The sequence below is a fragment of the Clinocottus analis genome, unplaced genomic scaffold (assembly GCF_023055335.1).
Source record: "Clinocottus analis isolate CAN_PGR_092001 unplaced genomic scaffold, fCliAna1.0.p SCAF_4, whole genome shotgun sequence".
NCBI lineage: Eukaryota > Metazoa > Chordata > Actinopteri > Perciformes > Cottidae > Clinocottus > Clinocottus analis.
Window position 1 is genome coordinate 16,687,428 of NW_027176153.1, and position 12,135 is coordinate 16,699,562.

The 12,135-nt window shown below is 40.6% G+C and overlaps 1 protein-coding gene across 1 annotated transcript; it reads left to right on the top strand.

The window, feature by feature from the left end:
• Window positions 1-11,970, top strand: acvrl1 (activin A receptor like type 1). The gene is made up of 10 exons (XM_068597466.1): window positions 1-553; window positions 5,297-5,368; window positions 6,186-6,422; window positions 7,658-7,863; window positions 7,964-8,063; window positions 8,151-8,297; window positions 8,421-8,696; window positions 8,885-9,082; window positions 10,373-10,503; window positions 10,779-11,970. The coding sequence occupies exons 2-10, from the start codon at window positions 5,299-5,301 to the stop codon at window positions 10,923-10,925; spliced, it is 1,512 nt and encodes a 503-aa protein (XP_068453567.1). The 5' UTR covers window positions 1-553; window positions 5,297-5,298; the 3' UTR covers window positions 10,926-11,970.
• The last annotated feature ends 165 nt before the right edge of the window (window positions 11,971-12,135 follow it).

Below are 12,135 nucleotides of genomic sequence, written 5' to 3' on the forward strand. Positions count from 1 at the left end.
TGGAGACAACAACAGAAAACGTTCATACTTCGGACTTTCAGAGTCTTCAAATTGTGAGGTTCTCAACGCGGAAGGAGTCCGGTTCCAACCCGACTGCGAGGTTGAGGTTTTATCAGCACAGATTTGGACCCAGATGAGATAGTTGCTGCACGCTGGTTGTCGTCCTGCCAGCAAACAGCTGCCCGGGTCGTTTTTCACTTTGCACGTCTTCCTCGAGCGGAGGTGTCACGTTTTTGCTCAGCAAGTGGGCAGTTTTATTATATATATATATATTTTTTTACAATAAGGAAAGACAACAAAAACTGTGGACGAACTGTTTCCAGAGACGGCGGGTTGGACGTCAGCGAAGCAGGAAAGGATGTGAACATCTGCACTTGAGCTGTCGAGACGAATAGTACAACGATTCACTCTTGAAAAATGGAGCTGGTTGCGTTTTAAAGGCACTATTTTTTTTATTTATTTGAAACACTCTGGCCGCGGAAGGAGGCGACGTTGTGATATGGGAGACGTGCGACGTTTGAGTCTGTTGGGTTAAGAGGCGAGTACAAAACAGGTAAACTAGTGGTTGAACAACATTGTTTTCTCTTTCTGTGTGTGTGTGTGTGTGTGTGTGTGTGTGTGTGTGTGTGTGTGTGTGTGTGTGTGTGTGTGTGCGTGTGTGTGTTTTATGCTGTGCTTTTCATAACTAGCTTGTGTCAATTTCAAATGTAAGTATAGCTATCACTGGACGCCATGCCACCTTTGGCTCCACTCCACGTGCTTGCAGATGAACAACAGGTGTCAAAAGGTGACTCACCTGACCTAAAGATGAATTAACAGAAGTGAAGGATGTGCTTGAAGCCATCGCCTGTGTCGTAATAATTATAAATAGAATGGGGGTTGACATAATGAATCAAATGTATTGAACTCTTGAGACCTTCTCAAGCACAATGTGGAGGTATTTTGATTCTGCTACACCTGCTCCACTACATTTCACGCTCAATTAAAGACATTATTTGCTTAGTTTTAACTCCACAAAATAGTTACATGAACAACTACCAGACTGATAAATCAATAAAGTCTATATATTGGCGATATTATGTTCTATTATTATGGCCTAACACCCTTGAACAGTACATTATTGACGATACAGTACTGCCTCTCGTCCCTTATTGTTTATAAGGGAAATGCAAAGATGCATAGCTTACAGAAATGAAAGATATTATTTTGAAGTAGCAGTGCTGCCATTATAGACAGTAGTTTGTCCACCAGAGAGCACTGACAAGTGTATTCTTTACCCCTATTATGTCATATGTCACATATCTGTCATATTCTTATGTTGTTTATTTATTCACGTCAAAAGAAAAGGTGATTGGCTAACACAGAATCGTAGAATATTTCTTAAATTATCATATACCGATATCAACATCAAAAGTATCCTGTATTGGTTGGGCTATGATTACAAGATATTTTCACAGATTAAAATGTATTACCATCTGATTAATATGATTCATTAACAACACAAAAGGATTTAAAATAGTTAAAGTACCTCGCCCCTCAACAGGTTACATAAATAAACTTGCCCACTTTGGTTTGATGAAGGCCATGACGCAGCGACGACAAATATTAAAGCCAGAGCAGATGACGGCTAGTTACATTAGCTTAGAAAATAGCAATATGTCATGGGGCACTGAATTTAATGGGTTTTCTTCAGACCACAAATGTGCCAAGAAGTAAATGCAGTCCCATCTCTTTACTGATAAATCAATAAAGTAGTCCACATGGGAGACTTTGCCAATGGGAGAGCGAGCACCAGCTTTGATCAAGGACCATCTCTGTTTGTTTTCCTCCTGGCTGTGACATCTCCTAGCAGCAGGGATGATCTGTAACCAGTGTAACATTAGCATGATAAGGTTTGCTAGTCAGACGTTCCAGATGTACACAGTAGTTACTTAGTAGTAAAAACAATATAGATGTCGGGGGGCGTCTGCTAAGAGGGTGCAAACATTATTTTATTCTATGGTGTAGATTAGTCCCACATGATCGATTGATGGCGTTTTGAACCATTTTAAACAATAAAATACTGAGTTCTAGAAATTATGGAAAGAAATTTCAATATTAAACACGATTTCAGTCGTCCCTTTTAGTTTATAGCTTAAAAGACACATCTAAGTGTGCAGGTACTTTTTCAAGAAATATTTTGTATGTGAGTCCACTTGTACATTGTTGTATGGCTACTTTTGCTTAAGTAAATACTTTCTACACCAATGGCCTGTACTTTATAGCAAAAGTTCAGACCTTTTTCCTCTCATGTGCAGAATTGGCATATTTCCTGGATGTGTTAGACTGGAGCTTCAACCATACATTTCTCCTTCCTGCATATTGTTTATTTGCTTCACTGATTATGCACACGTGCACACACAGGGGAGACATTTTCCCTTTTTTGCGTATAGATCCTGACAAAGGTCACAACTTCCTTGCAGGTGTGTCGCTGTTGTCGGTCGTTAAAATAAGATGTGTGCAACTCATTCTCATACCCATACCTACATGTGTTTCTCACTTGTATTTCTTCTGCCTCGGAAGGAAGACCAATTTGTCTGACAAATATGCATCCTTTTCTGCCACAGACCTGCTTTCATCGTAGACATGCATGTGAGAGCATGCAGACAGTGACTGAGTCATAAAGCCGGCCAAGCCTACGTTTGTCTGTGAAATGCAGATACAATCAGTCTCTTCCTGTGACAAGCAGACACAAAATGCTTTTACCATTTAAACACAAGTGTCTTACACGTGTGACTTTGTTATTTAAAAGAACATCATTTGTGTTTTCTCGCCATATAAACCACATAACATAAGCTTTTACAGTAACAGTACTTACAGTAACTTCACAGAGTTATCGGATGAGGCCTAGTAGAGGGGCTGTTGGATGCTGGAGCTCTATGCCATGGCCCCACTATAACCACACAGTCATCCAGATGGAATGAGAGATGTGCCTTCCAGAGTTAAAGCTCTCGAGATGAGAGGAAGAGATGACAATGGCTCTTTTCCCCTTGGGTTAGGAGGGTGTAACACTGGGCAGAATGAAGACAAACAGGAGAGAGCTCAGATAGGAAGTGTACTGGAATCTAAAGGCCTATGATGGAGGAGGTGATAACCGCTCTCGTCTATGTTAGGATGATAAAAATGACAGCTAGAGCAAATAAGACACAGTCATGCTCCTCCTGTGGGAATAAGTTCCTTGAGGAGGTGGAGTATAGTGTTTAAGATTTTACTCCACCGGGCCCAAATTAACCACCACAGGCATGTAGGCTGCATGATACAGGAAGTGCATTTCTTTTTTTTAAATATGGCTTGTGGTTTTAGCACGTCAGAGCACCGTGCATTGAGTTTTCATCCGTTGAGCTGGAGCTTTACAGCTAACCTACATAGGAGGAAAGTCTAAAGAAAGCTGAACAGACATTTTTTTCTTGTCAAATGGAAATCTAATCTAGCAGAGATTTCACATTTGATTTGACACTCCATTCAGTACATGTTCTCATTTTCAAAACAGCAAGTAATGCATTTCAAAGAGAACAGGTAAAAATGATTGGAATTAAAACAATAAGCAGACGCAGAGTGACAGATCAGTAAAAAGATAATCATACTAATCACTTCTGGTTTCTCATCAGTGACACTTGACACTAATGAAATGACTACGGTAATGTGATGGCTTCCTGTAGATTATACTTAAATATATCTAGCTAGATGCATCAAAACTAGAGGAGGATATCCGTGGTATTGTGCTGCTGACATGTGCAAGTTCCTCTGCCAGATGTGTGCAGGTCAGGGTTTTTTAGCTGTGTGTGAAGTAGGATTTCAGTAAGAATATTTGACAAATAACCATATGCAGTGCTGTTGACTTGCAGTTAGCAATAGCTAATCTAAAAAATGTGCCTATTTTAGAAAGCATACTGCCATTTGTATTTACAGTCTCGCTGAAGCAGGATTATATTTACATAACTTGTATTTTTCAAACAGTACATTAATCAGTCTGTCTAATAATAATGTATTCAGTATGGTCAACCTGTTTATCTGTGCTTTTTAATTTTCTAAGTTCATTTTTATTCAGTGATCTATATTATTTCTGTAAATTGTGGGAACAGGTGGACAAACTTTTCTTTGGCCAGTGACACCGGAAAAGTACTGAAACGGGCCAGTTGTAGGTGTTAGCCATCAGGAACCACCTTGTACCCTTTTTGGGCTTCAGTCGGCCTGTGTGGCTGCTGTCTCATGTATCTGGACGCACACACCCGAGTAGATCAAGAGATGAGCAAATGGTAACGAACCAACATTAGCCAGCTGAACTGCTACTAACGCCTTGCAAACAACATAATTCCCCAAAGATGTGCTTTTTAGGTGATCTGAATATTGCTAAGTAATAGCAAAGAAAGACACTAAAAGACCTCAGGGTTTATGTGGGTGGTTGTGTTTTTTTGTGGGTTTATAATTCCTGGCTGATGAGAAATACATAGTCTAAATTGTGCCCAGAACATTAAAAAAACAAGAATCTTTTAAGAAACGTGGATTGTTGTTCTTTATAAACAACACAGTGTAGGTAGCAATAAAAAACAGCATCAGACACATTTACTTTAATGCTTACATCTTTCGCAGTAAATATTTATACAGTGTTTTAAACTAAATGTTCTTTAATACTAATTTAAATGAAATGCAATATGTCTAGGCTACGTGGCTGTCAGGTTACAGACTTGCTTCAGCAGTCACAGTCGTGTATGACGGCCCTGCTGCTTTCGTGACCCTCAGCAATGCAGCCCAAAACAATGAGCAGACCTGGGTCTCGCCGGCCAGCCGGGTGGGGCCACTCAATGGCAGGAAGCGCAGCCATCAATATTTACTTTGCGAGCAGGGTAGTCGAGGAGCCGACTGGCCTGGAGACAGGGTAGCACAGCGCCACACACAGTCTCAGCACACATACACAAACATTTTGGAGCGCTATTACAGTCTCCTCTCCCTAAGCCTCCTTTTCCCACCCAATGCAATTACAACACAGGCAGACAGGCTGGGCCCTCGGACTGTTGTTTTTGACCTCATAGCTTCCTCTGCTAAAGAGTCCGGTCTTTAACCACTGCTCGACTCCTCATAGACACTAATAAGTTAGTCAGTAAATTCAAATCACATACTCAGGGCCATATTTGTTCCATAATGCCCCAATTACATTTATGGTATCTCATTATTACCGTTCCTAATGAAGAAGGAACACTAATTATATTATCATCATTTGATAATATTAATTGTTCATTATTTTGTTCCTGTTTTACAGAGATGGAAAGCTCTGGTCTGCGCACAGTGGTGCTAGTTGTGGCGTGTCTGTGGATCTCTGCTATCCATGCAGGTGAGTTAATGGTCGGATGTAGAAAATCAGTGTTGTTAAGAGCAACTACATACATTGAAAGCTCCATTCAGAGTTTTCTGACAAATAATCACATGACTATTCTATAAAGGGGTCACTAGCACGACAGAACCCACTGAGCATGCAGTTTTTAGTTCCTTGTGCGAACTTGAAAATCAAAACACAGACAGGATGGTTCAGGCTCATGATTCTCACCAATCCTCAAGTGTAAAACAATAAGGATCTGATTCCAGCAGACATGCTTGGACAGGCACACTACCTTCCCTGCATGTAATGCAGAGTCAAAGTAAATGAGTGCCTGAAAACAGTCAAATATAAATTGGTTATAAGGAAGTCTTTCCCTTTTCCATAAATTCTGTGGGTTGTCAGAGATTTATATGAGAAGGCCTTTGCCGCATGTTTTTGTTACTTGACTTTTCCTGTGTGCATGAAAAGGGTAAAAAGAGAAGTACCTAAATCATTCTGAATTTTGACATTCTATCTTATCCAAATACCTCTCCTGGTTAACTACACAGTCTTTGTGATATATGCGATGTATTATGGCTGCCAGGAAATGGCATTAACATGTTTCTTTCTATTACCAATAGTGTTTCCCCTTAATAAGGAAGCCACATCTCTTCAGGAGGAGAGTGTCACTGGTAGTCTTTGAATAGTCATTTGTGTGATGTGTCTTTGGCCTTGCTCTTCTTTTACATCTTCCAGATCAATCCTCTGTGGCAGCCAGTTTCTCAACTTAGTACTGACTCGTAAGACTTGCCTATCTATCAACACTGGCTGTGTGTACTTCCTTTTGCTTCAGAGTCTGAAGACGATGGGAAGCTGCTCTGCAGGTGTGAGAATGACAAAGGCACATGTGTGAATGGAACTTGCAAAGGAGACCTCTGCTTCTACACCTGGGTGCCCGGCCGTGAGGAGAGGGGCTGTTTCTTCTCCAAAAACTACATGGAGCAGTGCCTTACCTCTATGCCGAACTTCTTTGTCCAATGCTGCAGAGAGAATCTGTGCAACGTCCTCATCACGCCACCTCCAAACATAAGTCAGTATCTGGAGCTTTTGCTTTACTATATTTTAACAACACATGTATGAATCTGTGGAACTCAGCCTCTTAGTTTAGTGTAATTCAGTAATGTAAAGCAGAGGTAGCCAACACGGTGCCCACGGGCACCTGGTCGCCCGCAGGACAACGCGAGTTGCCCGTGAGGCATGTTCTAAAAATAGTTTTCAAAAATTGAGCTACGTCCAAAAAGAAAATCTAAGATTTCTAAGAAAAATAAATAAATCTAAGAAATCTAAGATTTTTTTTAATCAACCGAGCACGGTTGTTAAAACTCTTCTCTGTGTCGCGCGGCGGAATTCTGCCTTTTCACAATGGGAATTGCTGCTTCAAGCTATCAGCTATTTTAAATGATGAGCTATCACTTTTAAAGCCTAACAGTTCATGTACATGCGAGTAAAGACAAGCAACATCAACAGGCTATAGCCTGGATCTCTATAAACAACGTTTTTGACTTTGCATATCGAGAGCCCTTGGAAATATTCTTCCAAAAGCTCCACAAATGCACTGCAGTGACAAAGCATGCACACTTTGTGGTTGTCATTAAAATAAATGAACACCATGTTTCCTGGGGCGGTATTTATTACAGGTGGGGCGTAAGAGGAAATTATGATTTTAAATGTTCACCGTACACTGTGAACAGGTTTACGCTGCGCATGCGCGACTCACCGATTCTTGGCATTTTGCCAAAAGCCGATCTTCATGAGATCTCTGTGAGCTCAACATTGAGCATGACTTAAGAGCGGTCGTATCAAATCTACAACCCTGTTTTAAAAAGTTTTGTAGAGAAAAGCAGCTCACTGCAGCCACTGATACTGATACAACCTGATGCTCACATACCTGCACTCATTCTGTTTTGTTTAGCAAAAAAATAGCTCATTGTTTTTCACAATCAGTTATTTAGTAGCAACTAAATATTTGTTATTTTTTGCACGGATATAACTTTATTTTCATTTTTCTAACAAAGTGATAAAAAAAATGGTTTTCCTACCAAGGTTGGTGACCTCTGCTCTAGATAGTAACTGGTTCCCCCTGGTGGTCAGTTAAAGCAAGTTAAAACTGTGTGTCCTTTAATACCATGAATCCAAACATCTGCGCCTCAATGTGCTGAAATGTTCTCAACTGGTTTTCTCAAACATGTGTGTGTGTGTGTGTGTGTGTGTGTGTGTGTGTGTGTGTGTGTGTGTGTGTGTGTGTGTGTCTGTGTGTGTGTCTAGAAGGAGAGCCGACCACAACACCCCCAGTGTTCAATAGTCCAGCGCTGTGGATCCCGTTGTCTTTGCTTCTGTTCATCATAACTGTCGGCGTGTGTGGCCTGGTGCTTTTCCTGTGCTGCCGTCGTGCACATGGCAAACTGACAAACGTGGAAGAGCATGATGTCTCCATGCTCAAGGTTCCTCATGGAGATGACCCTACCTACGGCGTAAGAGACATTTGATGTTTGGCATGAAACAAAATATCATAAAAATATGTTCACGTTTTTGAATTTGCACATTTTGATTATTTCTGTGTCTCTGTCTCAGGATATCTTTGATGAGTTTTGCACATCAGGGAGTGGCACAGGGCTGCCCTATCTGGTCCAAAGAACTATGGCCAGACAAATCTCACTTCTCCAGTGTGTCGGTCAGTCTCCTTCCTCACCACTGCTGCTCTTCTTTGTCCTGTTTTGTTTATTACTTTGCAGTCGAGTAATTGCAACCCGGTTTCCAGGCAAAGGCAGGTACGGCGAGGTGTGGAGGGGAACTTGGATGGGGGAAAGTGTGGCCGTCAAGATATTTTCCTCAAGGGACGAGCAGTCTTGGTTTAGAGAGACGGAGATTTACAATACTGTACAGCTGCGACACGATAACATATTGGGTAAGGCAGATACAAAATTATTTTCTTATGTTTTCCGTGCAAATAAAGGCGCAGTGTCTTTTTTTTTTTTTTTTTTTTTTTTTTAAAGCATCAACCTAAATCAGTCTCCTATTCTGGCTTTAGGTTTCATAGCCTCTGACATGACATCCAAGAATTCCAGCACCCAGCTGTGGCTCGTCACCCACTTTCATGAGCTGGGTTCCCTCTACGACTTCCTGCAGTACAGCAGCTTGGAGCCTGAGAGCTGCTTGAAGATGTGCCTGTCTGTGGCCTGTGGCCTGGTCCACCTTCACACTGAGATTGTCAGCTCCCAGGAAAAGCCAGCTATCGCCCACCGAGATCTGAAAAGCCGAAACATCCTGGTGAAGCGGAATGGACAGTGCTGCATCGCTGACCTAGGTGAGGGTTGTGCAGAAGCAAGGACAGCAAAATCACAATGAATCTGTTAGCCTTGTATTTGCATCTGTTTCCAACTTCTGCTGATGGTTATGATTCATTGTATTGAGACAAAACAGCGGTTTCCTGCTAATCTTGATAGTTTTGTAATCCACAATTTTTTTTAAAAGTTGCATCTGTTTGCTCATCAGGTCTGGCTGTGATACACTCTCAGTCTCATGACTACCTGGACGTGGGTAACAATCCTCGTGTGGGCACCAAGCGCTACATGGCTCCTGAAGTTCTGGATGAAACTATTCGTATGGATATCTTTGAGTCCTATAAGCAAACTGACATCTGGGCCTTGGGCCTTGTCTTCTGGGAAATTTCCCGCAGGACAATAGTCAATGGTAAGGAGACAACAACCAATTAGAAGATCATATATTCCTTTATTAGTGCCGCAGTGGGGAAATTTGCAGGATTACAGCAGCAAACCGGGTAAAGTACACACAAGAGACATAGTAACAAGTAATAAAAACAAGTAATAAAACATAATATATAGAAAAGCTCAGTAGTGAGCAGGAGCTGCTGTAAAAGGCAGCTACTCATGCAGCGCCGTAAGTATCCTGCCTTTACGCTCATTTGCAGAGATATTTGGAGATTTTAGCATTTAGCTATTGAAACTTGTACTTTATAATTGTATTAGGTTAACAATAACACCTAAACCACGTCTATCTGGACGTCTCGACATGATCTTTTATGTTGGCATTTCCACCATACGCGACTGAAAATATAGGCGAGAGGCAAAAGAAAGCCTGAAGAGGTAAAAGAGTTATAGCAACCGCCCTGACGACCCAGCGAAAGATTTACACAAGCCCAGACAAATGTGTTTGTCTTTTTATTGGGTTCGATATAATAAATGGGCTAGAGCATAAAACACATCGAAATAACGGCTGAAAACAATATTATTATTATTTACATTGTCGTGAAAACTGTTATTATAAGTTCATGTATTACCCGTCGGGCAGATGATATTGAAATGTGTCTTCTCTGTCCTTTCTGTATGGCTCTGTATACATAAGAAGTAGTCAGTCCCATGTCTCTCAGCACTCCAGTGTTTTCCTAGTCTCTACTATCCCCTCTCGTGATTAGCACGGCAGTAATTATAAACAGTCTTATCTGGTGTCAGCACCGTCTTGTACATAGTCCAGATGCAAGCACACATTCATGTTCAAACGACCACGCAAACACACACACACACAGGCACAAACATAGTCCAGATGGATAGAGATTCATAACCTTCACTCACACACGCACACGCAGACACGCACACCTCTCGGCAGTACTTGAAGATCTCCATCCCAGTGTATTCACCAGGGAATAGATATCTCTCCCTGCTCTCTTGTTTAGTCAAACATACTTTACAAAACTCCCACAAGGGACTATCACAATTTCCAAGTGTGCTATTTCAAGCCTTGCAAGAAGAGGAATGTCTGTTCTGAAAATGTTTGAGGAGTAAAATGAAAGTTATACCAGTTATCTTACTCATGAGGTTGATAATGGTTTACAATATTATTATAGCCACCCATTCTGTCCCTCAACCCAAGGCTGTTTTTGTTAGTTTTTTGTAGTCGTACGTATGCTCAACTGGAGATGAAATGACACACTGATTCATTTTTTACTCTTTTGGATTGTTTTAGGGATTGTGGAAGAGTACCGGCCTCCCTTCTTTGATCTGGTACCCGTAGATCCTAGCTTTGAGGAGATGAAGAAGGTGGTGTGTGTGGACCAGCAGAGACCCAGTCTACACAACAGGTTCCATGCCCACCCTGTAGGTTGACACATTCACTCACTCACTCAAGTGCAATTATATTTTCCAGGGCTACGATAATTTCTGAATGGGTTTTCACCTCCAACCATTAGCGTCAACATAGTTTTTAATTTACAGTTAAGCGAGATTAACGCGTATGTTAGAAAACACATCAACATAGACATCTGATGATAGTATGTAGAGCACATACTCTGCAGGATACACAATCAAGGTGCCACACATGGAATACAGTGGGATGGCCAGATTGTATATTACATTTGCCTCTGTGTGTCCAGATTCTGTCAGCCATTGTGAAGATCATGAAGGAGTGTTTGTACCAGAGCCCACCAGCCCGCCTCACTGCCCTGCGGGTCAGGAAGACACTCTCCAAACTGGACCATGACAGTGACTTCAACATTGAAAAACTCAAGCAGGACATCTAGACCAGAGCACCGGGATGAAGCAGGGACAAAAGACAAAAAACCGCTAAAAGGGATTATGCACTATACCAAAAGCACAATGTGCTTATCATTAGCATGTTTTGAGCTAATGACTCTCACAGTCCCGGCCTTATATTGAAACCACATGATTTTGAGCAAGAGTGTCTGGACGAGCTCCTAAGGTTTTTAGTTTTTACGGAGCCTTATTTTTATCTGCCATATTTCTGGGGCCTTAGAACAAAAGGCCCCAAAACGAAAACATTTAAAACCAAACAATGATGTATATGCCTTTCTTTATGTTCAACTAAAAAAATCTGCCATGACAGATGAAAGAATTACATGAAACAATTACTCATCATTTTAATCATGAAGGGCGCGTCATTCTGGACTTTCTCAGAAACACAGTTAAATTGCACAATGGGTTTTTCACAAAAATGACCAAAGTTAAAGATAACATGGAGGCCTTAGTGGAATTTGTTTTTCTATGAAAAGAGGAAATATGTAAGTGATAACATGCTCATACCAAAGCAAATTCCCTTTTTCATAAGCATATTTAACTTGTATAAAAAGAGCATTTATTATCTGCACACGGGCACATTGAGCTATTTAGTTGAATATATTCTAACAGCATTGAAGCTGTTGTCTTGTTTCACCATTGATGATATTGTAAATATATTTTGAAACGGGTGTTATTGTCTATTATTCAATGAGACACATTTTATATACTTTTTTACCACACGTTTTGAAAATATTTTTTTACATTTCTGTACGCTACTATTACTTTTACTATGGTCATTAAAACAACTCACAAACAGAACTGTAATATTGTAGATGTTAAATAAAGGATTGTATTTTTAAGCAGATTGCCCTGTCGATCATATTTTTTACCACTGCTGTTAGCAGTTCTCTCACTGACCAGTCGAGGTCATCAGATACCAGACAAACATTTATCTATGTCGCTTAATGTTCGCTTACTTTGAAGATTTACTGTATCTCTGTTTTGCAATGTTTTTTAAATTTTCCTAACAGTTATCAGTTAACAGTTATGTGTCAGGGGATTATTTTATACTGCTTAAAGACATTACCATATTTGAACAGCCATAATAGCTCTTGTGTCACTTGCATGAAATGTCATTAAGATGAGATAACATACTCACAATTTCACACTAGCCTTAAATACTGAGATGCTTGGCCAAAAAATATAAATAGATTC

Bases quoted from the DNA above. Each gene is read 5' to 3' on its own strand.
- acvrl1 (XM_068597466.1), top strand. From the start codon at position 5,299: ATGGAAAGCTCTGGTCTGCGCACAGTGGTGCTAGTTGTGGCGTGTCTG. The intron at 5,369-6,185 runs GTGAGTTAATGG...CTTTTGCTTCAG, and splicing joins GATCTCTGCTATCCATGCAG to AGTCTGAAGACGATGGGAAG. The intron at 9,083-10,372 runs GTAAGGAGACAA...GGATTGTTTTAG, and splicing joins CCGCAGGACAATAGTCAATG to GGATTGTGGAAGAGTACCGG.